Below are 27,510 nucleotides of genomic sequence, written 5' to 3' on the forward strand. Positions count from 1 at the left end.
GAAAGAGCATGGATAAGAAACAGGTGTGTAAATTGGTGTGAGAAGGCAGTGGGCTTTGTGGAGCATGGGACCATATCATCTGTTTAATGTAAATTGCTACAGTTACATCTTAGAATGGAGAAGACAAAGCAAAATAAATCCAGTAAGCAGTTATATACTGGAGTAATATTGTCTTTCCTTTGACAGGTATTTCACTGTAACGTGCTACTGAATTTCTAATTTGAAGTGCTACAAGGAAGCCTGGCCATTAGAAGTGTTGACAGTGTAATTTGACTTCATTTGTATCATTAGCACTTCATATGTGGGACATTCTTTTCTGGTTTATATTTTAATGAGAAACATTGCATTACATTGTGAAAAGAATATTTTCTGTTGCCCAGTGCATAAGCAGAAAACCTAACCAAACAATCCCCATTATAAAGAATAGAAACATAAAACAAGTTAAACAATAATACATGATTAGTACGTATAACACATTGACTTAAAAAATCTGAGTCATTCCATCCGTATAAACAAATTATATAGTAGTAACAAAGTGCATGAAGCAAATTGCTAAATTTAACTAAGATATTAAAATAAAAAGTACTTTAAAACAATACTTTTTACAGTTTCTTGCCATGATTCCATCATGCATCATCAACACAAATCAAATCCTAAGGCAACCTGTGCCTTTGACAGTCTTTCTGTATTATTATGTAAATAAATGGAAGTCATGATCAAACTCTCAAGAGGGTGAAAAACATCAAGACAAACCATCTATTTATAACAGAGTTGTATTAAAAAAAAATAATCAAAGTGCACTGCTGGTACATCTAATTTGAGCCTATATTGGGATATGTATAACACAGGGGCATGATCCAGTCTCCAATGGCTTCAGTGCTTTGTTTAAGCATCCAGGGAATAAAGAATGATTGATATTCTGTTACTAGCATTACTATGAATGAAAAATTGTACCAGAATATAGACGTAAACATCTTTTGTATACTGAGGAGGCAAATACTTCTGATGTGTACAGTACTGGTACTTAATGTTTAGGTGCCAGTACCAGACTGGTCCAGTATTTAGCATTCAGATCTATTTCTAATTACAGATAAGGCATATAACAAAAAAGTAAATAAAATGGTTATTAATAGCTCATACAGTTCAGCAACCCAACCAGTCAGAATTTATCTTGCCAATTTTAACAATCTTCAAACTCTTGTCTTCCATTTGTAGATAGTACTGATCTTTGAAAAAGTAGGTGTATCCTGTGAAGGTAAATGAAAAAGTATATTCAGATTATAGAGCACATAATTTTTGATCAAAGCCTTTTGTCTATTTGCCTTCATGAAGCTCAATGTACTGGAAAACTTATTTTCCAAAGTATTGGTACACAATAAAAAAGATTTATTTTAAAAACAAATAAAAGTTTCCACTCTGGAGAAGACAGGTCTTGTTCAATTGGAGCCTGAAGCCAGGTCACCATTTTGTGAGTCAGAATTTTATGGGAAGAAGTGTTTGCTGGCAAAATAAATGTTGAAAATGTAATTGAGTTGAGACTCGTGATATCAGTGGTGCTTCCAGACATTTATGCATATCTGTGCAGCATAGAAGGCCACTTAAAACCATGGGCCAGGATCTCAGCTGCAGTTGATAGGAGGGAAAAAAAAAAAAAAAGAGCAAAATACAACCCATTTATGATAATCAAGGAGATTATCATACTTGAGTTCTGGCTGTGCTAGAGCAGAAAGATCCTGAAATAGCGCTATGAGTGCATGCTGGTACTGAGCTGCCAGGAAATTTCCAAGCCATATGGACTGGTCTGATCATGCCTTCTGGTGTTAGGACATCCTGGGTGGCAGGAGTCACTTTACTCTCTGTTTCAAACTACATTAGAAAGAGAGTTCTCTACAGTGCTAATTGTCCCCATGCCCAGATTGGAAAGTCAGCACGAATCCAGGTCTGAGCCTTTGGAACATGTTGACATAAAAGTGACTGCATCAGGTTTTACTTTCCTGCATCATCAGCCTACATTTATGCAGCAGATTTCTAGATCGGTACAGCATAGCAAAGGAAAACAGTAAGATGCTTCAAAACATGTAAGACATACCTTTTTTTTTTTTTTTTAAGTCTAAGTGAGTAAATTATGAAGAGTAGTAGCAGATTGAAATCAAATGACCTTCCCTTAAATGAAAAAGGAAATTATCATATTTGCTTGATAAAAACATTCAAAAAAGGTCATACTCCCTTGTTGTGGTGCTAAACAGAACCAGCCAGCAGCTAAGTACCATGCAGCTGCTTGGTTACTGGTACTTACACACACACCCTCCCTAATGAAGTGGGGAGGAGAATTGGAAAAGGGTAAACACCCCCATGGGTTGAGAGAAGAACAGTTTGACAATTGAAATAAAGTATAATAATATCAATAGGTAAAAGGGGAGATGAATAAACCCTAAGACACCCAAGTGATGCACAGTACAACTGCACACCACCCACTGACCAATGCCCAGCCTGTCCCTGAGCAGCGATTGAATCCCTTCCAGCCAACACTCCCCACTTTCTATAGTAGGCATGGTGTGCTGTGGAATGGAATACCACTTTGGTCAGGCATCATGTCTCTGCTTTGTCACAGCTTTTCATGCCCTTCCTTACTGGCAGATCATGACAGACTAAGAGGTCCTTGATTAGGGTAGACACTACTGAGTAACATCTAAAACATCAGTGTCTTATCAGCATTATTCTCATACTAAATCCAAAGCACAGCACTGTACCAGCTACTATTACGAAAAAAACCCGAAACTCTATTCTAGCTGAACCAAAGACATCCCATAATGTTTCCCTTTTAAAAAGTCTAAACTGTGATTAGTAGGGTATTTATCAATTGGTGTTTAATAGGAAAATAGAGACAATAAAAGTTTATTTGAACCAATAGTTTGAAAAGCTGAATGGGAATTTGGCTCCATTTGGTTTCTGCTTAGTAAGAAATTGAATTCTCCAGTAAGTTTCACAGCAGATGAATAACAGCTTCTTAGTGACTTGAATCAGAATTACAGCTTACCACTGTCACCAAGACCCAGGACAGCATCAAGGTTATCTGGAATGCCATTCCAAGAGTCTGCAATGAATTTAGGGGATGCAAGCTCCATTTTCTTCTTTTCTTCATTGTACCTAAAGAAAATTATATCACTGCATTATGAGTCTGTAATTAATGTTAAATTTTAACATAATTTTTCAGGGAGTCCTCAGCAAATGTGACTATATATAACAATCAAATAGAAATATAATAACTAAGATTGTAACATTTTCTATTTCATTATAATTGCATTATAATTATTCCTAACTCCTTTGAAACACCATCAAATTTTAAGTTTTTCGTTTTGGAAATGCAATTCTTGCTGAATAGAAAACACATTTTCTAAGCAAAACCCTTTTCAGAAATGTGGCTTTAAAATTCCAGACATAATTCTAGGAAAGGTAACTTTTTTTCTGGCAGCTGCCAACATCTGAAGATAGCAGATTTTAATGTGAAATGGCTACCTTTTCAAAATTGTATTTGAAATATTCTTGTAGTCCATGTAATTGATGGAATGCTATTAAATTACTTATTGCTTTCCCTAACATCTCATTAAAAACCTGTATGATTTTCATACAGTCTCTGTCTCTGATGATGAACAGGTAAGTGCCAAGTTAAAAATAGTTGTTTTTCTGATTGAGGAGGAACCAAAAACCACAATGGCTTTCACACTCTATGCTTTCAAGAGGAAAACTCAGCTGACATAAATACACCTAACACGGAAGTTGGATCTAGTCTGCAGTGCCATTCAGGAGTGAGTCCTGATCTGCAGATCATGAGTTGTTTCATTTACTCATCTACTCCAGTGTGATTTCCACTGTAGAATGCAAACATAGATTTGTGCAAAAGCCAGTTTTGCACTCCCACATCCAAATAATCTTGGATCTCCCTTTCCATATATAGGAAATAAATGTCCCAGACATGCAACGTGCTTGAAAGGAAAGAAGGTGGAAGACTGTGGCCTGTTTTCCCCATTTATCTGATCCATAGATGGGAGTCAGTGCTGAACAGAAATGGAGATGTCCTGTGAAGCAGTGACATGGAATATAGTTTGAAACAGGCTTCCAATGCATATGAGGCCTCAGACACCCTAGCGGTACCTCTTCAGGAGCAATGGGCTTCAAAGAGGTCATCTTTCACTAGTACTGGAGGGAGGGTTTATGTTCTTTATTTCTATTTATCCATATCTGTATGTATCTTGGGTTACCTTTCCCTCATTTCTGTATAGACCTGGATTCTATCCAAAGTTACGTCAATACTAATGAGCAGTAGGTTGGCCAAAATAAATTCAAATGATTAATTTAAATTACTTGCTATTTTTCCTAGGATATTTAAAGAAAATCTAGTACCTTAGAATCATAGAATCACAGAATAGTTAGGGTTGGAAAGGACCTTAAGATCATCAAGTTTCAACCCCCCTGCCATGGGCAGGGACACCTCACACTAAACCATCTCACCTAAGGCTCTGTCCAATCTGACCTTGAACACCGCCAGGGATGGATCATTCACAGCCTCCCTGGACAACCCATTCCAGTGCCTCACCACCCTAACAGGAAAGAATTTCTTCCTTATATCCAGTGTAAACTTCCTCTGTTTAAGTTCTAACCTGTTACCCCTTGTCCTGTCACTACAGTCCCTAATGAAGAGTCCATCCCCAGCATCCCTATAGCCCCCCTTCAGATACTGGAAGGCTGCTATGAGGTCTCCACGCAGCCTTCTGTTCTCCAGGCTGAACAGCCCCAACTTTCTCAGCCTGTCTTCATACAGGAGGTGCTCCAGTCCCCTGATCATCCTCGTGGCCCTTCTCTGGACTTGTTCCAACAGTTCCATGACCTTTTTATGTTGAGGACACCAGAACTGTACCTTGCTGTGTAGCTTTAAAACTTCAGCTGTGGAATCTGAGCCAGCTTCTCTTCCTTTCTCTCACAAAACTTTGCTTAACTATCTAGTTATAATGACACTAAAATAGCTTGTGGCTGGAAGGAGAGAGAGAAGAAAGCTTCCAAAAAATCCATTTAAAACAAGTGTGATAATGGCACAGGAAGGACTATTGTATATAACTGTTTGCTCCCATGTGGCAGAGTCCTTGTATAAAACCTAACATACTTTAAGGTTACAGCATCTGTGTTAAACAGAGATGCACTTTTTTCTGAAATATTTGTCAACTGCTTTTTTTCTTTACACAGATAGGAATCATTTAAGCTTATTTTGGTTCCTTAAAAATATGTTTTCTGCAGTGACTGCAGTTGATAAGGTACTTTGATAGAATTACTGTCTGTGATTAGACTGATGAATTAGTTGGGGGCCCTGGAATACAGTTAATCAAAACAATAGTTGGTACAGAGGAGACCTGCAGCTTTGCTGACTCACAATCTGTAGGTTTTGATAGGAATATGAAGTATTACAAATGGCTGTGTTAGAACTACTTGCAAATGTGTAAAATGATCTCTCCATTATGACAGTAAAAAATGAATAATACTCTAGTTTTTTAAGTTTAGCCTTTTGGTTTTTTTCTCTTTAAATAATGGAGAAGTGTACTGTCCTCAAAGTAATTGAAAGTTATGAGGAAGTGGCAATTGTGAAAGGGATTTACTTACAGGAATCCACAGCCATTAGGATACAATAAAGACACTCATCCAGTTTGATCATAACGTGAAATTAATGTTCACATAAAATGGACTCAATTATACTGAGACCGCCTTTGATATTTTATATAGAGCATCTCTCAGGAGGAATCTTTATAGCTTGGCCAATCTTTTAGATTTCTGGTGGGTGTTTCTGATGCTATAATAATGAAATTCTGTTAAATACAATTAGTAGACTTTTCATCAGGTGTAGGGTAGGATATTTATTTCTTCCACAGTAATGGCATTAGACATTTTAAAGACATCTGTTGCTAATCTAAGAGCCCAAGATCTTTCCTGAATAGAGTATGGTAGCAGGTCACCTGAGTTTGGTTCCTTATGTTGTGTCATATTTTGTTTGTCATACAGTCTTTCAAACAGAAACCTTAATGCAAGTACAGTTACATGCATTTGTGGAATACCACATTTGTGATGTTCTTTGCAACAAAACTTCCCTGAGCATGTACTGTAAACACAAAAAATTGTAGAGACTCTCAAACTGAATAAAAGCTATGACTGGACTGAGCTAAGGGTGGATTTGGAGCAGCTTTGAGGAGAAAGATTTGGGGCTGTTTGTTTACTAGAAGCTCAGTGTGACCCAGCAGTCTATGCTTGCAGCCCAGAAACCCAACCATGTCCTGGGCTGCATCAAAAGGAGCATGACCAGCAAGTCAAGGGAGGTGATTCTCCTCCTTTACTCCACTATGAAGATGGTGAGACACTGGAACAGGTTGCCTGGAGAAGTTGTAGGTGCCCCATCCCTGTCAGTGTTCAAGGCCAGGTTGGATGAGGTTTGAAACAACCTGGTCTAGGGGAAGGCATGTAGCAGAGGGGGTTGGAACAAGATGGTCTTTAAGGTCTCTTCCAACCCAAACTATTATGTGATTTTCCCAGAGTGCTAACACTCGCTTCTTGTGGTTTGTTCAGATCTCCTCAGTGCCAACTCTGTTAGTACAGCAGATGTGTTAGTGACTGGTATATCAGGTGCTGAAGAGTTTTCAGTCATCCCCAGCATGCTCTGCTAGTCACACTGCTGTTTCTTTTACATCCAGTGCCTCCAAAGCTGATGGCTTACTGAAAGAATTTCTAAGGTAATCTGGTCAGTCTGGCTTGAAGTGATTTGGGGTCAGCCCATTTTTTAATTCCTGTCAGAATTTTCTCCCAGCAGCTGTAATCTGACAGTAGGCAAGCTTGCCCCTCTTAAGAGCCTGGCACTCACTAGGGGCAGTTTGCTGGTACATAGGGCTTGAGGCGTAGGTTGTTAGTGAGGAGCAGCCTGACAGGGTCTCCCAGATATCCTCTTCCATTGCAAGCTGTTTTCTCAAACACATGCTTCTTCTCTGCTGCTGTGTTAATGTTCTTTCCTAGCCATGCTCTGTGGTTAAGCATGCTCACTTGCCACTGCTCAGTTCTGCCCTGGCAGCCCTCATTTTGTATTCTTCAAGGATGCCCTCCCTTTGTTTGGTTCCTGTTTACTGAACCTTGGTGTGCACTTAGCCCTAGAGATGAGGCTTGGCTAACAGTGTACCACCACCATCACCACTTCAATGGGTCTTACTTCCAGTATCTGTCTCCAGCAAAAATGTATGTCCTCTTGTTTCTTCCCCAGTTGAAAGCTGCATCAACACGTTGCACATCTGGGGGCAGTCCCAGGTTGGTGAGTTTCTTTGGATAACCCCTATCCAAGTTACTGGCTGAATAAACCCAGTACTCGTTTCCTAAGCAGGAGAGAAAAGAAACCAAACACTGTTAAGTAGTTGGATACAGAGGAGCATTTCTTCTTTTATGCTTTGCTATGCAACTTTTTATTGCACTAACTGTACTACCAGCCTTTCTAGTATTTTACCACCTATGAAGCACTAGATTACAGGTGTACGGTGACTACAGTTTCTGCTTTTGCCTCTGAAATGTTGCATGCCTCTCAGAAAAAGACATCACCTCAGTGTGCTCTTGCTTTCTCCCTTCTTAGCTGCCTTATATTTGAGGCTGACACTGTCTTAATATGGCTGGGGTTATGTTAAAACAGATGGTTAATATTAGTATTTTTTGTATAATGAAGATGGTCTGAAACGAGGCATGGGCACCTGAAGGTTGAATGCAGATGTTCATTTTCACCCTCCATTTATTTGGTTGATTGTTTTTATTGAGCAAATTGTTTTTGCCCAGAATTCCTATTTCCGTTATCTCTTGTCATACAACATTTTCTCATGTCTGTCCAAATATGTATTAATGGAAGAAGTACTAGTATTCTGTTCTTTACATGGAATTACAGTTTACTTAGTATATACCCTTACTAGATTCACTGAAAACCACGGAGAGATTCATTAATGAAAGAACATTTCTTTGATTCTATGCTAGTGGGAAAGTAAGTAAACTGTTAATATGAGAAAAGTGTAACATGTAGGATTTGAGTTCCTGAGAAGTTACTAGCTCAGCATTCAGGAACAAAGGGTGGGTCTCAGTAGTCAGTGTTTTAAGTTAGTTGGGCTACATGTAGCTTTCAAAACAATCTTTAATAGTTCATATTTTTTAAAAGCAGGTTAGTTACATTTTCCTGGAAATTATAAAGAGAGGGAGAGAGATTTAGATGCAGCAGGATTATATATAGCTTATGCAATATTTCAAGAGTTATGTATGGCTCGCCTGAAATAAAACTTTAAGCTTCCTCTTCCCCCATGTAACCAAAGCAAGTGGCCTTTGAGACATGTGGACTAGATTATCATTACTTTTTTTCCATCCTGTACAGAAAATGTACAGCAGCATCAGCCATATGGTTTTTACATGATTGGAGGTGTTTAGTCATGTTTTTAGTAGATGTTGGAGCCCAGTTTTTGCTGGCTTGGTTCTTCATGTTGAAAACAGTTTCCTAGCTCCGCTAATTTGGCCAGTACAGGGGAACCATGTGTGGCTTATGATAGACAGAGCAATGCTTCCTGTTATCCTCTTCTCCCATGGAGGCAGCTAGCATGACTGCATGTATCCTCTGCGTGATGAGCCACCAAGGAAGACACTTGGAAGCCAGAGTGGAAGTTAGTCGTAGGCAAAAGAGAAGGATAGAAGGAAAGGCACGGGGGGAAGAGGGAGACCTGATCGTCTCAAGCAACATGTACAGACATAATAGCTTGAAATTAGAGGAAACTAATGAGCAGTAACTAATGAAGCAGAACTGCTGTGGTTGCTTTTCGGTTTAAATAATTACTCTTGTTTAGTCTTGCTTATTTTTTAATGTATCTTTTTTGATGCTTATAGGTTCCCTTTGTTGTAACGGAGGCTGAATGCTCTTCGGTCTTTCAGATGCAGCCCTTGTCCTAATATCCTCTGCATGGGATGTTTGACATCTGTCACCCATACCTGCTGGCTATACTTGCTGTTAGGCAGGCCATTTCCTGGCTCAGTTACAGCTGGGAGGAAACTGAGCTTGAATGCAACATTTATGCAAATGGCTGCTTACATTTTAAAACTTAAAACCAGTACCTGAAAAAAAGACAGCTTTTTCATCCTGAGGGGCCTCGTAGACAGCATCGATTTTCTCTGGCAGATCAGGCCAGAATGTAGCAACAAGAAGAGGACCTGTGGGTTTTCCTCGGGGATTTACAGTCCTCCACATGAATCTGAGCAGAACAGAACATTGTATGAGATTTACAACGAACTAATTCACCAGCACATCTGGTTTTCATCATTTCTGGCAAAGGCTGCGTAAGCGTGCATATACGCACACACACGTGCACACACACACATTAGCAGCAACACACATTTGTAACTGTTTTCCTACAGTGACTGAAAAGCAAATCATTCATTTGGAAGCCTGTTGCTAAACCAGCTGCACAATAAGCTGCATCCTGGACTGTGGGTGATATTGCTTGCACTGATTGCACTGGTTGCTTTGGAGTTTCTGTTGCTTTTTGCAGCAGGGCAGAATTTATTCTGTGTTTTGAGTATAAAACTAAACTCCTTTACAAGGCGTTTAAACTGTTAGAGCTCTCGTGCTGTTGTGTATGGAGCAGATGGATGAGTGAGAAAAGCAGAGATTTCTATTCCATGAATTGCTCTTGCAATTACTGTTGTAGTGACTAAAAGTTCAAATTTAATGACAGTATATCAAATTGCTTGGAAGTGAGCTTGGCTGTAAAGGAAACTGCTAGCACTAAAAAAGTTCATTAGAGAAATGCATAGGGTAATTTATTAGCTATTTTATGTGTAAGTAGAATCATCATTTGATTTAAGCTTTAAAAAGCTGTAATTATCTTTAAACGGCAGAGCTTTGTACTGAGGGCTTTTGGTTAAAAATGGTTCTGCTATTTCCTCCTCTGCAGAAGGAACAACTTTTTTCCTCAACAGAATGAAATTTTTTGCCATGGTGATAAAATGAAAAATCAGCAGCTCTTGCACCAAGCTATAGCTATTACATTCTCAGGTCAAACTGCTTTTACCATTACCGTGTTACAGAAGCTCAAGGTGCTACTGGCATCTTACTTTTTGCAAAATATAAATAGCCATTACCTATTCCCACCTAGAATAATTATACCTTGAGAAACACAGCATCTGAAACTGAATCTTGGTTTTGCCTAAAACTTGAAGGAGAGATTCTAAATTCATTTATTAAATTGCTGCATTTTTATCAGTGAAGTTTGATTGCAAACAGAGCTAGATAGGACAAATAAAACATCTTGAAACACATTCTGTCTTTTAATTAAAAATACGTATTTCTTTAATATGATTTATGATACTAATATTTAAGATAGTAACATGTTAACTTACTCTCATTTTGCATACATATATGTATTTTTAGCATACAAAAATATCTGAGCATAACTCACCGTAATTTTAATTTTTAAAAAGAGGCAAGGAATAAGGTGTTTAGTTACTCTTGCTTTTGACAGTATTTAGACACTGTAAAAGGTAACATTTTTATTCATGCATCTCTCTTTAGAGAGAAAAACAGATCCTGTATAGTATGAAATGGAAACCCCGATAACAAATCTTTCTAACACTGCACTTATGGAAGTATCTCCTTTGAAAGTCCAAGTTACAGAATTTCAATCAGATTTGGACTTGATTTATGGCTTAGTCAGCACTAATAATTACTATCCACATGCATTCTAAACTCTCCAGAGCCAATGGATACTTGAACATCAGGCTTTTGTTAAAGCACACATTTCAAGGGACTTATTAAAACGGTGAGATTTTCTTGTGGAAAGGGAAGCTTGGTCAAAGCTGAATTTTCTTTTGCTTTTGAATCGGGCAGGAGGTATTTTTATTGCTACTCATCTTATTGAGGAATGGTGAAATAAATTATTTGGCTTTCTCATTTCACTTCAAGCTTGTTGAAATGTTTTAAGTCATTCAGGTTAAATTTTAATACTATCTTTATAGACAGATTTAATACCTTTTTATAGTAAGTATTTTATATTTTAACATAATCAGGATTTGCCATTATTAGTATAATTATTATTAGCAGGTATCTAAAGGGACTCAATCAGTGGGTCTTTTTTAATGTCTTGGTAAGCTTCAGAAGTTTGAATTTAGTTCACATTCAGAACAAAGCCATCTGTGTAAATGCTATAGTTGGGCACTCTGGCTGCTTGGAGGATTCTGTGCCTGGTGGAAAAGCTCTGTAAATGGCCAACAGCAGCTCCAGTAATTTCCATTTATTTCCTTGCGTTGAAGAGGAAAGGAAAAATTTATTATTTTTTTTAGTTAATCTTATCTGACTTCCTTTTTGCTAATTGTTCCTTTTGCATGTGTAATATGACAGATGCTGCGGTCGTTTGCATGAATCATAAAAGTCACACAACATAAGATAGACGTTTGTTTTTAGAATTCCAAAAGTGAGTCATAATGCTGTGTGCCTGATGTTTGAAAAGCTGCAAGACTGACAGGCAAAGCCATTCCAGAGCAAAACAATTCAACAGTTGTCTGCTTTTGCTGCATGTTAGATAAACCATGAATTGGTTGGAACAGACTGTTTTGGTATTTGCATAGTTTTTTGACCAGCTGTATGTGAAATACTTCTGTTGGGATTATATAGAATACTGAATCACTTTGACACTATGGATGCTATGAAAATTGGAGTAGTTTCTACTGCTGTGAGGATATGTTTTACCCTTTGTTTTTACACAATGAGCTGAGGTTGATACTTCAGCTTTCTGATGACTATGTTAGCAAAAGTGGGTACCAGTTTTGGCAGACTTGTTAGACCAAAGTGGTGGGGCCAGCTCTGTGCAGCCTGTTGGTGGAAGAGTCCAGTGCTGGCATTCTGTAGTGCTGGTCTGTTGGTACTGTGGGACCATTCTGTGGCCAAGAAACAGCTGTTTCTTGCCACTAGGGATTACTAGATTGTGAGGGATTTTATCCTGCCATTGACAGGGGCCAAGAGGAATAGTACAAAAGGTATCACAGACAGGTTGAATGAACCGTTTGTGCCCCTCGCAGCTGTAATGGAATTATGTTCTTACAACTGGAAGTTTAAATCCCATTTCTGCATCGCTAAAGCACAAAGCCTGTGATAAAGGTTAAGTCAAACTTCAAACCCAAAGCACACAGGTGTGATTGGGTATCACTTAGAAGGAAATGCACGGAAGAAATTGCAGTCTACCATGGCCTGTAAAATTACCCAAAATACCATGATTTTTTGTTATGAAAAGCTGGTAAGTAGAGTTAAACTGTGCAGAATAGTAATAATTATTCATAGTTTCTAGCTGCAAATGTAAATCTGAAAAAGATGGCTGGACTTTTACAGCACCAGGAGATACAAATAACTGGTGTTTCATGAGGAGGACTTTGTTTATTGGTTTCTGCTCCCTTTTAAATTTCACCTGCCACCTGGGAAGAAGCAATGAACGGGTTGGTTGTAATACTTCCATCAGCTTCACATGTTTGTATATGTTTCTATATGATAGGAAACAGTGTTTGATTTACGCACAGAGTGCCTGCATGGGCTCAGATCTTCAGTGGCTTTGGGAAAACGTTTAGGGTAACTGAGGATAAATGATGTCAAATTGGGCATTGATTTAAGGCAGAAGAAAAAGAGGATTTAGTGTGTCTCACCATGGTATTGCCAAGTCCTGTACTTCTTAGGAGATGCTCTTCCTTGCTGAGCAGCTGGGTAATACAGACCCTGGCAAAGGCAGCAGGAGCTGCAGCTGTGCAGCTACCTCATTTTATCAGGAATATCTCTGCTCTTGCATCAAAACTGCCTTTTCTGTCTTCTGCCTAGGAGGCCTGGCACATGTAGAGACTATCCTAATCACCGGTGTCCTTACAGTACCATGAATCACATAATTTTGTTACTTAATGGACTCAACCTGGATTAAACCATTCAGGCACAAGACTTTTCTCATAGATTTCCATGTTTGTATCTTTATGAACATGGGGACCAGTCTATTATAATAAAAATAATGCTAGCACTGAAGATTTGCTAGAACAGTGCCTCCATGGCGAAAGAGACATTTGAGATTATAGCTACTAGATTTGGATGAACTGCTTATTTTTTTTTTTTTTTGTTCCTAGAAGTTAAGAAGGGGAGTTTTCCTACAATCAGATTTGAAGCTTTCCCCAGAGTGCAGACTATCTGAAATGAAATCAGGAATAAGAGTGGTCCCAGAGCTCTACTCCACTGAAAGTAATGGGATTTCCATTGCTGAATTACAATCCTTGTAGGTTTTGCTACAAAAAGCATCCGGAAATACTTTATAGGGAATGAATATTTATTTGGCAGGCAGTAGACTGGCTAATGTATCTCTTCCATTGCTAATTTTGTTATTAACATTACAGATGTGTAAATCTCTAAGGATCTGGGGGGTCATATCTGGGTTGCATAAATATTTAGAGGTTTGGATGCGTCTCCCAGCTACTTCACCCTTTTAAGCAACCCTTGTGTGACTCCACAGAAGCCAGCAGGGGCAACATCAGGGTTAATTTTTGCTCTCAAAATGTGAAGCTGGGTAGAAAATATAATGAGAACAGTCTTTTATGTGAGGTTTGTGACATTTCCTTGTCCTGATTTCAGCTAGAACTACCACCAGCCTGGCTGTTGTCATAACATCTTGGCATGTGTAATCCCAGTGTAGTGCAGAAACCAGAAGTCACAAAATACCACAAAACTGCCTAAAATGATCGCTGAAGCTGAAAATTCCACATTCTCGAAGAAGCTTGAGGGTAGCTCTAAGAAAAGGTGAATTTAGGCATAATCTTCTCATATACATCTGATTACAATCTTTTGGACATGAATGTGGTTGGGAGTAGTCAGCGTGGATTCTCAAATGGAAAGTCATGCTTGACCAACCTGATGACATTCTATGTGAAATGACTGGCTTGGCAGATAAGGGGAGAGCAGCTCAGAAAGGTTTTTGATCTCCTTTCCAATGAGATGCACTTAGAGATGCTACTGAAGTATGGGTGAGGTAAGCAGACAGTGAGGTGCACTGAAAACTGGCTGACTGTCTAGGTTTAGAGGGCACAGTCAGAGGTATGAAGGCCAGAAGGCCAGTAAGCCAGTAAGCAGCGGTGTAACTATCCCAGGCATCAGTACTGGATAGAAGACTGTTTAACGTCTTCAGTAATGATCTATCTGTATGGTGGGGCAGAGTGCACCTTCAGCAAGTTTGCTGATGACCCAGTAGTAGGAGTGGCTGATACACCAAGGGTTTGTGCTGCCAACCAGACAGACCTTGATCCCTGGAGAAATGGGATGTCAGGAACCTTACACAGACCAACAAGTGGCAATGCAAAGACCTACACCAGTACAGCAAAGTCCCAAACACCAGTACAGCCTGGGGGCCAACAGGCTGGAAAGCAGCTTTGTGAAAAAGAAACTAGGGGAACTGATGGAAACCAAGTTGACCATGAACCAGCAGTGTACACTTGTGGCATAGAAGGCCATATTATTTAACCATGAAATCAGACTTCACCATCTCTTTCCCTTAGGAGTTGACAGGACACTTTGCTGTTTCTGAACACACAAAAGAAAGGGCAGAGATTGTGCCTGGTCATAAATGTCTAGATTTTGATGAATAAGTCTGACAGGTTCTTCCACGTGTGAAGCCCCGCTGATAAGCAATTTATCTCACTTACCTATCTTTGAAGAAAAATGTTTCTCCTCTAATTTGTGCGACTCCATCAAATACAATGTCATGCTTGCAGAGCTCTGGAGTGACAGGTCCGAGGGTTGGACGTGGGCCAGGCCCTGGTCCTGGCCCTGGCCCAGGTTCTACATCAGTTGACACTTCTGTAATGGTGAACAGAGAAGTTCTGTTACACTGAAATACAGTGTGGCATAGGTTCCACATAGCATATGAGCTACCATCATTCCTAGAAGGGTAATAATTTGGAGGCAGTGCTTGAAGGAGCAAAAACTTACAACCTTTTCAGAGGAAGGGTGGTCAAGTATAGCTGAGAAGGCCATAGCTTTAAGTCCTGCATTAATCTACTCTGTGGCCTTATTCACATTGCCTGTGAATGTCTATCCATGCTGAGCCATCTGTTTAACTTGAAAGAGACTCAGAGGTGACTATACTGGGTATAAATGTTAACATTACAGATGTTTTTTCACTGGCTTCTAAAAAGATGAGAAACACATTTCAAAGTCCTTCTACTCAGAATTATCTGCAACTCCGCAGAGAGAGACATCAAAGTGAATTTCTGTTCTGCAAAGAAGTGCCAATATTTTGCGAGTTACCAAGATGCATTCTGAGCCATTTGTATGATCTTTTTGCCTTCATCAGCAATAAAAATGTGCTCTTAAGAATATGCACTTTGCCATTTGTTTTATTCTGGTTTGGTTTATTATTTGGTTGTGGCTGTATTGCCTTATGAAGCATTTGCCTTTTTTCTTAAATATCAGTTTGATTTACTGTATGAAACAAAGTAGAGTGTAGCTGGCGGAGATACTAATGGAAGAAAACAAAGTTTTTTTTAAATACTTGTTTTATATACAAAGCAGTTTGTAAAGGATTCTATCAGTTATAAAGAGGCAAGAAAGATAGTTTTCTCTCAAGTTTTGAAGTGTGCCTTGAGACAACCAAGTTAAATTCTGAACTCTATCAAAGATATGTTGTGTAAGCTTAGAAAATTCATGGAGCCTTGCCCATGTCTCAATTCCCAGTGTTAATTAAAGCAGCTAAGAACAAGGGGAAAATTGAAGATTCAAATCAGATTTTTAATAAAAAGGTGTCTCATGTGATAATCATTTTGGTATATTCCTATTATAATTTCTAAGGTGTTGAATACTGTAGAATATAGTGACTTACAATTAGGAAGATATCTCAGCAGAAAAGTGAAAAGCACAGAAAAATAAATGGCATAAATTTTCTCTGCTTAATTGACTGTAGCAGATTTGTGTCTCTACGAGGTAGAAAACATATACATGGAAGGAATTTTAATCATAATAATACTTGTGAATTTTACTAAGTGTATCTGTGGAGAAAATAATAAACTTTAAAGATGTACCCACAGAAGAATGCTTAAATCCACTTTTTCTCCCGGAGCTTGCCAAATACATTTATGTCAACAACCAGCTCCTGTACACTCCGCAAATGTTATTGTGATGGTGCAGTTTGGATTGTGAGCAGGCAATGTGAACTGTTTCCAAGCTGGGACAGGAAATAAGGTCATTCCCCTCCCAAACAGGGAGTTGCAATCTGGGAAGCTCAGAGTGTTGTAGACAGTAACACCCCAAACCACTCACATGAGTTATTCCAAGCTAGAGAAAAGCATAGCATTTCATTGTCCCAGTAAAGGCATTAGAAATTTTCATCTAAAGGTTTGGCCAGGGGAGTTTTGGGGCTTCTGTTAGTTTAGTAAATTTAGTGATCCCTCATCCTTAAAACATGATTTTCTAAGTAGGAGTCTCTTAATAACATAAAGCAGGGAGAAAGGCACAAGAGGGTGTTTCTGGCATTGCTGGTATTGTGCAGTATGCCATTTACTGCAAGTTCTGAGTTCCATATTTCCACCTGTGCTGCATGCTTTTCTGCTGCCAGGGGAGGACCTTACCATATAGCTCCTGTATCCCTTTAATGTCATCCTGAGAAAGTCGAAAGTTCTTGGTGTAGGTGTAGATAGGGGCCATCAGAGCTCCTGGGTCCTCAGAGTGCTCTAATCCCATGGCATGGCCAAATTCATGGGCAGCAACCAAGAACAGACTGTATCCTAAATAACACAGCAAGATAGTATTAGCTGCTTGCATCTAAATAGAAGTGTATCACACAGGTTATTCATAGTCTAACAATTTTATTTTCCTTGCTACCCATAAAAAATCTCCCAAAAATAAGTATCATCATTATTTATAGATGTCAATGGTGAACGTTACATATATATTGCCAGAAATGACATTTCAATAGAGAGATTCTGAGGTTTTAGAGGCTGATATTTGCTCTTGTCTCAAATAAAAGTGACTTTGACTGCAGTCTTCATACTTCTGTAAAAAAAAAAAGGAAGTGTAGCAGATAAAATCAGACAGGTTTTTTAAGCACAGAGAATTAAATTTGTACTCTAGACCTCAAATCCTTCTTTTAATCATGAAGTGACATGCAAGTGATAAATAGGTCTGTATACCTGTCTGTCCATGAACAGAGCCTGGATCACCAGTGTTGTACCAAATATTGCCAAGTTAAAAGTGTCTTTATCATAAGATGACATTTTATCAATTATGCCCATACAGTCTTTGAAATTTGGCAGTTATTTCCCTCTTAAAGGAAAAAAAACAAGCCTTGTATTTGTTTGTGCATGTGTAAAAAGCCTTTTGGTATATTTAATTTTATCCATGTTAAAAATGACAAATATTAACCAAAATAATTTTAAATATTCATCAGATAAAAATCATACCGTCTCTCTCACTTTTAAACATGTTTTTCATCTTCAGCAATATCAGTCACAAATTTTTTTTACATTTAGCATTTGTTCCTAATTTGACCAGTACCAGAGTATAATTATTATATATGTAATGTACTTGTGGGTTTTAGCATTGGAAAGAAAATGGCCGATGAGAAACCATTTATTTATTAAATTTATTTTTAAAATTGATTTCTTGTTTTTGTGATTTCAAAAGACACTTCGTGGTTATAAATTACAGAAAAATGTGAATGTTTCAGGCAGATGAGCTCTGGAATTGACTGTTGAAAGAGTCTCCAATTCAGATACAGAGATTTTGCTCAGATATCAGGCTGGGGAGATTTAAATTGTAACTATACACAAGTGCTAAGTATGAGGATGAAATCATCCTGAGTGTGATGTCATCAGTGAGGTCAGCATGCTGGTACCAGTGTATTGCTGTGACAATCTATTACCTTGATCAGGACAAAAGCCCCACTTGCGGTCATCATCATAGCTACTGGTAGAAGCGCACCACAGTTTGCCATCATTGCGACCTGCACTTGTACAGGACTCGTATTTATTCCCAAGGAAGATGAAGGGGAATACACAAGGGGCTCCCTCTGAATTTCCACCAACTGTTGACATGGCTGTGGAAAATGACAGGAAAATGCAGTGAGAAGGGAGTCCCTTTTGTGAGATTAAGCTGATGCACCTTCTCCTAAAACACACACTAAAATCAGAAAGCAAGCAGAAGAATTTGTAATCCTTTTAAGAACACGAGGAGTCAGATTGAAAGTAATATTTGAAAACAAGATTGTCTGTCACAGAGAAAATGGAAAAAGTCTAGGCATCACCACTGCAATTAACTTGCCAATAGTTTTGGTGAGAGTAAGAATGTGTTCGCTGCTCTGAGAAAGCAACAGTTAATAATGTTCTGTGGAAGATGATTATGGAGCAAGTATCTTTTGATAGTGCCCCCTGATGATTGCTTAAAATGCGTATTGAATATGCTGAAGGTGTAGAGTGTCAGTGTTTAGTGTTTGGTGTCAGAAAGGTATAAAGGGCTATTGAGTTAGTAGGTGCCCCACTAAAATATAAGTTTTGGAGTTGTCCTGGGGTCAGCAGTAGCAGTCATTTTTCTCCTTAGTAGCTGGTGCAGTGCTGTGGTTTTGACTTTCAGCCTGAGAACAGCGTTGATAACACCGACGTTTTTAGTTGTTGCTAAGCCATGTTTGGTCTGACCAAGGACTTTCTGAGTCTCATGATCTGCCAGGGAGGAGGGCAAGTGGGGAGGAAGCAGACAGGACACCTGACCCAAAATAGCCAAAGGGTAGTTGACCATACGATAGCACATCATGCCCAGTATATAAACTGGGGGAGTTACCTGGAAAGCCAGATTGCTGCTAGGGTTGGCTGGGTGTTGGTCGGTGGGTGGTGAGCAATTATATACTCTCCCTTTGTTATTTCCCTTATCACTATTATTATCGGTTGTAGCAGTAGTGGTTTGTGTTATACCTTAGCTGCTGGACTGTTCTTATCTCAGCCCATGGCACTTACATTCTTTCAGTTCTCCTCACCATTTCTCTGGGAGCTGGGGGGAGGAATAAGTTGGGGGAGAGTGAGCAAACAGCTGCCTGGTTCTGAGTTACTGGCTGGACGTAAACCACAACAGAAGTGAAGAAAGTATGATTTAAACATGTTCTGTAGAAAATGATATAAAATGTGGGTTACTTTTTTTTTTACCAATATTTTTTGCAAAAACTTGTAATTATTTCCTCTATGTTCTTGTCTATGTAGTGTATGGTGGTAGTATATTAGAAATAACATTTGTATATGAATGTGCAAGTATTTTCTGGAAGAATGAGGGTATAACTATATTTAAAATTACAGTTTAAAGCAGGTATCATAAACAGAATATGAAAAGAATATAAAACTAATTTAAATTAATTTACACTGCTATCTGGTAATTACAGTTCCTTTTAAACTGTGGTTTATTTTCTGGGAAGGTACAGGAGGCAAAGCTGATTGTGTCCCTTATTATTTACAAATATTTATTTCTCATTCATTATTATTAATTAATAAAACAGATTAAAATAAAAAGAAATCACAGCTTCCTCAAGCAATAACTTACTATGCTGAAAAAAAGCATAAAGTAAGTGTATTTCTTTTTCTAATAATAGAAACTGTGTTTCCTAGGACTTTGGATATATCAACTCTAGATATATTGGTTCTTATGTTTGCTGAACTGTCCTTTACATGTTTCTCTTCCTATATAATAACACTCAAGTTAAAAAGTATAAAAAATTGTGAAGGAAGCAGAAATCTACTTTTCCTGGCTAAACAGTTTCCCTTAGTTCTTCGGAACTGCTGAAAATATCTGATGACACATACTAAACAGGATATATTTTTTTTAAGTATAAATCGTAAATAGTAATCTAAAATATTGTTCATGCTTTCTTCTGTCACATAAGACTTCTCTTTCAGGGCCATTAGCAAATTTTAATCTACATGTCATTATCCTGCAGTGGTAGACATTTAGTCCTGTGGTTCAATCACATATGTGTGTCTTTCATAAACTTGGTGTGCTATGGCATAGCATATCCTTCACATAGACCCGTTCTTGTTACTTCCTTGGCCACCTATGCTGAAATGGTGCCTACTTCATCAACTTCTGTGTGCTCTGATGGAGATGTAAAAACGGAGACTTTTGTTAGTTAAAACAATGACAAATTAGATTGTTATGCAAGTAATGTTCCTCATACCAGTCTCTGGACAGAATCCGTATTTCTTATCTCTGTCATAGTCTTCAGTGGTTCCACACCATCGGTATCCATCTGTCCTGCCTTCAGTTGTGCACTGGTCATATGACTGTCCTTGAAATTTAAAAGGGAATTTGCATGGCTGCCCCTCACCATTGCCACCCATTGTGAAAAGTGCTGTAGGGAGAATGAGAGAAAGAAATGTCACAGGCAATGCTCAGTATAAACAAGGAGTCACTGTGTGACAGTAGTTTTGACAGAGATTAGACAGCTATTTTGTGTGGAGCAGCTCACATTTAGAACCTCTATTTTACACCAACAGTGAAATGTTTTGGCAAGATAGACAAGGGATGTTACAATCTCACAATTGTATAGAAAAGAATGAGTGATCTTTATAAATGAATTAGGAGTGAAGAAAATTCTACCAAGCTCTTTGAATGTGTCTTGAATTGTGTATATCCTTTATAGCCTGCTCATAAATGAAATTAATATTCCTTCTTGAAACAACGTTTAGAGGATTTTGAGAGTCACTCATGTTTCGTAGTGCTCTGCTGATTACCTTGCATCAAAAGTGTTAGGTAAAATGGCAAACTGCACAAAGCCATGGACAGGCCAGAATGATTTTTCCTGACAGCCATCTGCCATGTTTTCAGTTTCTTTAAGATGCTGACATACAGTAGAGTTAGATTCAGGTAATAATCTGTAGGCTTTTCCTCTAGGTGTTGCTTCTCATTCCTGAGAATCTTCACAGCTGGACTCAGGCACTCCACAGATATGCAAGAGATGGCAAATATGATTCCTCCAGCAAAGCTAGGCACTGGAGGCCTCTCCTGTCTTCTGCTTCATTAAATGTTCCTGGAGGTAATGTATCTTCCAGGGGTTGTTTATTGTCCAGCATACACAAAAAAGGCCCCATGGCTCAACCCTAAAAACCAGAAATCTCTCTTGTGGATGAAGAAGTACAGATTGAACTGAATTAAGAGTTCTGGGACCTGTTTTAGGTTTTTAGTAAACTTTCTGGAGTATCTAGAGGAAGACAGAAAAAATATTTCATGCTGATAGTTAAAAAAAATATGTCCAAATTGAATTATATGAAAATGCAGATGATTTGGAGCATCTGACATCTTTTTAATCTGCATGTGGGTATCCTCCATGGTAGAACAGTGTCTGGGAGTGCCATGTGTTTTGCGAGGAAACCAGGAGGGCAACAAACTGGTCTAGGCCTTGCACTGAAGCAGAGACAAATCTTTCATGCAGCCATACACTAATTCTCCTTGTATTTAAGAGCAGCACCTCAGAATGAAACACGTCTGTTTGAATTCCCAGTGCAAAGTACACAAGATTTGGCCTTTTTTAAGGTGACATGGGGGACACCTTTCTCCCTCTTGTTCCTCAGTTTAAAGCTAAAACCCAAACGTGTATGTAGGAAGGCTTGGCAGCTTATTTTGAAGTTTGCAATTGTCAGTTTTGATGACCAAAAAGCCATGACAGCCTCAGCGTCTTTGTGTAGGACTTGAAGGGTTTTGTCTTCACTTGGTCTGACATATCCAGGGGAAGAGATATTGTGAGTGTGCTTGACTTTTTAGAGTAGTAATAAATAAAAAGCCAACGTCTTTTCTGGCTGAAGGATGACTGGGAAGGGTTCTAATGATGGAGTATTGTGACACAGATGATTCATTTTGCCTTTTCCACTTAAATCAGTAATTGGCCACAGTATCAGGGTCATGAACCATTAAGTTACTGGACTAAGTTCCAGTTCACCAAGGAGAGGACTTAAAGCTTTGCAATCTGGCTCACACATGCAAGTTCACTGAACTTCTGATCTAGCCAAGGTCTCATCTGTATCCTTTTGCATCCTGGACATGGAAGGAGTCACACAGAGGGCCTATCTCTAGGCAAAAGTAACACACACTGTGCCTCCTCAGAAAAGCGAGTTGCAACTGTTTGGTTTTGTCTCACATGCTGTGGTAACTTAGGAAACATGCATTAACTGGGACTGGAGCTATCATGATTGGAGAGTTTATTTTTTATAAAGAAATGATAGATTTGGAAGGCAAAATTAAACTGAGTTGTTTAGATGACTCATTTACCACATGAGCAGCTTTCAGTTCTAGATCTGGCAAACTATTAGTCCTTTTTTTTTTTTTTTTTTTTTAAATTGTTTTAAATGTGGCTAAGTTGCAAAAACCTGATGGATAGTCAATCTCTTACTGCTTTGCGTGAAGTCTTCCTGAGTCACTGTCAGAATGCAGTTTTTCATTTTGCTTGAGGTAACATCATGTGATGGTGACAACAATGGTTTATTAACTTTTCAGATCCTTCCCTCTGGCTTAACTAGAAATTTCTTTGCTTTTATATAAATGAAAGTTAAAGACAGACTAGTTCAGTTTCCCCCAAAACAAACCAAAAGCTTTATTTACTTGCAAGGCATCTTAAAGTGCCTGTGTCATGGTAAGCTCAGCAATTTAAAAATGCAATCATCAGATATCCTGACGTGAGACCAGATTCAGGCTGAACATTAGTAACCTGTGAGAAACACAGCATGGTTAGCTCTTCCCGTAAGATCAGCCAGTTGTGGTGTAAGGATACCCATGGCTGGAAGGCTGCTGAAAGCCCTTCAGCACAGACCCAGGGTGGAGGTAGCTGCAGTTTCATGAGGGCTCTGCCTTGGAGAACATGACAGCAGCAGCCTACAACAGCTGTGACCAGTGTGAGGGAGGTACAGGCAAAGTACAGATCTCAGTAACATTAGACATCAGAGGGCAAAAGTTAGGAGCCTAAACTCCCTGTAGTGTCAGTGGAGTCTGGTAAAAAGAAAAGAGATTCAAGATCCCTTGATCCTATATGGCAAAGCAGAGTTTCAGCACACCTTCGTAAATTTGTGTAGTAGGTAGGCAACTTTTTGCTTTCCATTCTTCTGCTTTGCCAGATGATATTTAAAACCTACAAAATGAGGCTACAGATATGGAGTTGACTTTAGAAAAGCCTGGTGCAGTACTAGAGCTTTAAAAATATTTCCAAACTTGCAGCCTGGCTCTATAATGAAAGGAATTGAAGCTAACTTCAGTGAATTAAATGTGAGAGAAGCAAACACAACTTGGAATGCTGCTCCCAGTACAGCCTCTATGATGTAAATCTTCTCTTGTCTGAATTGATTAGCTGGGCTTTAACAAATGGTGTCTTGCAATAATGAGTGAATAGCACCACTCTGCATTTAATAAGAACCATGTGTGCATAACTGCTCAAGGGTCTTGTGAAACAATTACATCAGAAACAAAAGGCTGAAACCCTTCTGTTTGGTTTCAGAGACCTTGACGGAAGCATTTCAGGAACATCAGCTTCCAGAACCAGCTCTCCCTGAGAATGCTTCATTGCTCACATTTTCAGTCTTGTATGACTTTGGGATTTCACAAAGGTATCAGTTAGGGAATGTGGATCTCAATTTGTCCACTAGCTGTAATCCGAGCTTTGCTCTGACTATATCTGAGCATTTGGACTATTTTAAAGTAATAAATCCAATTTTGCTCTTTTCCAGCTGGAAGGATTAACCTGAGGAAGACGAGGACAGGAGATTTGGGGAAAGGTGCAGAATAAAGGAGATGGCAGAGTTTTAGGAAAAAATACATGATGGGCACACATACGATCTCCTGAAGTAAACATCAGGCTAAAGAAGCCAGTTCTGAAAGCCATGTGACTAAGCATAACTTCTGGGGCTTTATTAGCTCAAGTCTGTTATAAGTTCATGTTCCTGCTTCTTCATCCCTCATAGCTGTATAAATAGCTGTCATCATGGTAGGTCTCAGTTCTAGATGTGAACTATAATGGGCAATTAGGGTTTTGGAAATTAAAGAATATTTTTTATTGCATCAGGGCTAGAAGACCAATATGTTCTACAGCAGATTATCTTTGCAAACCATGAATGCCCTGATGCAAAAATATTATAATCTCATATTGGAAACCGTATGGTCATGCAAATGAACTTGAGAGATCCAGAAAAGGTGTCAAGCAGGAATCCATTTTGTGTTTGGCTAAATAGGATACCGGAGAAGATATGAAGACAGGGTTTCTGAACTTTCCCTATGTACATGTATTTGTGATCTGTTGAAAAATTATGTACTTAACTGACACATACATATTAACAAACATGCGTGTGTTTTTACAGTTCTCACGAGACTTATCTAGGACTATGGGGCTGCGCGTGCGCATTCTTGTTTTGGCAAACCCCTGAACATGTCTTGTTTTGTTAGGTGTGCATCTCAGGCATCACTAATTTTCTTTCAGCAGTCTGCATTCTCTTACCTTGTACTGACTGCATGTAGCCATGATATTTAAGTAAGTTTAGTACTATTATTCCAAGCAGGATTATCATGAGTCTGACAAAATCTCTGCTGTTTTCTGTTTCATTCTTAACTCTTTTATCATTTGTTATGACACGGCAGTAACAGGCAGGAGTTTTAGTAACCCTGTGGATCCATTGCTCAGGATGTAAGGTAACAAGAGTGATGAAACGCTCCCTGCTGCCAAAAGCTTATGGCAATCAGTTATGTACAAAGGGAAAAAAGAGGATGTGGGAAACTGCAGCACTGGGAATGTCTGTGAATACAGGTACCAGCACTGGAACTGGCAAACAGGAGATGGACCAAGTGGCTGAAAGCCCTTTGCCTTTTCAGCTTTACTTCCTGCTGATAAATTAGCACAGTAGGGTATAACCAGTTATACTTAATTGCTTCTTTAAAGATTTCCTGCTCAGGAGATCAGATTAACACTCATATAATAATAAATTGTCTGAAATTTTATATCTGGTATACCCATCCAGGTTTTCAAATGGATAAATAAGTTTCCTGATGTTTAAAAGGAAATATAGTGTCATAATTTCATTTGAAAGACAATAAACGTGTATATTTTTAAAGGGTTGTGGTTACATAGAAACATACACATTGTCTGATCAGAGCATGAGTGTTTCCAAATATGAAATAAATTGCTTATGAAACAGAAGATTATGTTCACATTCCAAAAAGTTAGAGATTAAGTAGGATCTCAGCTTTCCTAGACCCTCTAACAGTTTTGTACGGGTACCATTTCTGAAATACAGTGTCATTCTGGTACCTAAAGTGAGCTGTTGGCACTGCTTCGTGAGGAAGAATCGTAAGATGGGGTTAAAAATAAAAACCTAATATCTAAAAAAAGTCAATTCTCTCCTGGCTAGCAATTTCCAATGCACCAACATGTAAATAACTTTGCTCCAGCATAGATACTCACTTGAAATGCAGTCATATTATTTTGAAAAGCAGTATGAGGTCATTTAAAGGGTGATTTGTGACAACAATAGTGTCACATTGCAGTAGAAGGGTTGCTAGACTCAGAGGACCTGGACCACAGGTTGGTAAAATTGGTGTGCAAAGTTGCAGAGGTTTAGCTTAATGGGTTTTATCCTTAACTGCTTGTTTTTGTCACTCACTTCTCTTGATTGAGACACAACTTCAGTTGTTTGTGGAATGTGTGTAGAGAGAGATTTCTGTCATTTAGTGTGCTCCATCTCTGAATTTAGCTCTGTCCTTACTCTAAAAGGTAGTTGCCTTCCTGGGTTGTGAAACTCAACATGTAATATCTTCGATGCATATATGGGGCCAACATTGCTTCAAACCTGTCTTCAGTATGTCCTTGTTTTTAGAGAAAGGCCTTGGGCTGGGTCGTCATTAGTGTCCTGGGTTCAGCAGTAGCAGTCATTCTTCTCCTTAGTAGCTGGTACAGTGCTGTGCTTTTGACTTTCAGCCTGAGAACAGTGCTGGTAACACCGATATTTTTAGTTGTTGCTATGTAATATTTACTCTGACCAAGGACTTTCTGAGTCTTATGCTCTGCCAGGGAGGAGGGGTATGGGAAGCCAGGAGGAAGCAGAGACAGAACACATGACCCAAACTAGCCAAAGGGGTATTCCATACCACAGCACATCATGCCCAGTATATAAACTGGGGGCAGTTACCTGGAAGAGCTAGATTGCTGCTGAGGTTGGGCTGGGTACAGGTCAGCAGGTGGTGTTATTTCCCTTATCATTATTGTTATTGGTGGTAGCAGTAGTTGTTTTGTGTTATACCTTAGTTACTGGACGGTTCTTATCTCAATCTGTGGGACTTACATTCTTTTGATTCTCCTCCCCATCCCTCCAGGAGTGGGGAGGGGGGAGGAAGAAGGGGGGCAGTGAGCGAGTGGCTGTGTTTCTCGGTTACTGGCTGGGCTTAAACCATGACAGTAAGTTAACCCAAGGGAGTCTTCAGGGACCTTTGCCTGCTTAGATACTGAGATACTTAGATAAAGAGCAGTAAATCTAAATCTACCAGGCAGGAAGCAGAAAAAGTAGAGAAGTGGATGGGCAAATAGGTAGGAACAGTCTACTGAAAACAGCCTACCAGGAAATGTCAGAACAGTGATCTACTTACACTCATGGGGACAAAAGCCATATTTGCCATCTGTGTCAAAGTCTTTGGTTGTGGAACACCAGAGGAATCCATCATTACGTCCTGCATCTGTGCAGCTGTTATATTCCTTGCCATTGAACCAGAAGGGAAATTTGCAGTATTCACCATCTGCATTTCCATACTTCACTCTAACCACTGTAGAGAGAACAAACGCAGAAGTGAAATCAGCCACCAATTGGTATAAAAGATACAGTTTCTGTAAACCTTCCTTTCCTGGAGGACACTTGTATAGAAATGCAGTCTGAATTTGAAATTCAGTGTGCTCCTGCTCTCTCTATTAGCAAGATGATCGTAACTGAAATGATAACTGGTAGTTTTGAAAGAATTAAATGTGTATTGCTCATGGGGAAGTGTTAGAATGAACAATCCTTAAAAGCAATCAAACAAATACATATGTTGTTGATACTATGCCAAGTCAAACTTATAAACATGCTGAACACATTTACTAATTTAGTTTCTTTGGTAATATGGTCTAAAATGTTCAGTATAGTTTGAAAGGTTCCAGGCAGCAGCTAAGCATGAGCTGAACATGCCTTTTGCCTCTTAAAACATTTTATTATTTCTAATTTGCCTTGAATGAGATGTGCACTGCGGGATAGGGTGGTACTGCAGGCACACCCGAGCCAGGGGTGTATTTCAGTTTGTCACGTGGTATTGAGGCTACAGTACTGGTGTTGTAATGTCTGTTGATGTACAGATAATTCATGTATCCATAGCATTTTTTTAATGGCAGTAACTAACTGAATGCTTGTGCAGTATTTCCACTAACACAGAAAACAGCTTTCTCC

The 27,510-nt window shown here is 38.9% G+C and overlaps 1 protein-coding gene across 1 annotated transcript in view; it reads right to left on the reverse strand.

The window, feature by feature from the left end:
- Window positions 1-254: 254 nt before the first annotated feature.
- Window positions 255-27,510, reverse strand: part of MMP2 (matrix metallopeptidase 2) — a 36,043-nt gene continuing 8,787 nt past the window's right edge. Inside the window, exons 5-13 of the mRNA XM_061344123.1 lie at window positions 26,684-26,857; window positions 20,250-20,423; window positions 17,961-18,134; window positions 16,669-16,824; window positions 14,749-14,902; window positions 9,151-9,287; window positions 7,235-7,394; window positions 3,038-3,147; window positions 255-1,247 (exon numbers count right to left, since the gene is read on the reverse strand). Coding sequence (XP_061200107.1) covers window positions 1,144-1,247; window positions 3,038-3,147; window positions 7,235-7,394; window positions 9,151-9,287; window positions 14,749-14,902; window positions 16,669-16,824; window positions 17,961-18,134; window positions 20,250-20,423; window positions 26,684-26,857 — 1,343 coding nt within the window. The 3' untranslated portion in view covers window positions 255-1,143. The remainder of the gene's footprint in view (window positions 1,248-3,037; window positions 3,148-7,234; window positions 7,395-9,150; window positions 9,288-14,748; window positions 14,903-16,668; window positions 16,825-17,960; window positions 18,135-20,249; window positions 20,424-26,683; window positions 26,858-27,510) is intronic.

This window comes from Neopsephotus bourkii, unplaced genomic scaffold (assembly GCF_033783945.1).
Source record: "Neopsephotus bourkii isolate Nb327-2 ecotype Australia unplaced genomic scaffold, CSIRO-AGI_Nbou_v1 NB_1863, whole genome shotgun sequence".
Classification (NCBI taxonomy): domain Eukaryota; kingdom Metazoa; phylum Chordata; class Aves; order Psittaciformes; family Psittacidae; genus Neopsephotus; species Neopsephotus bourkii.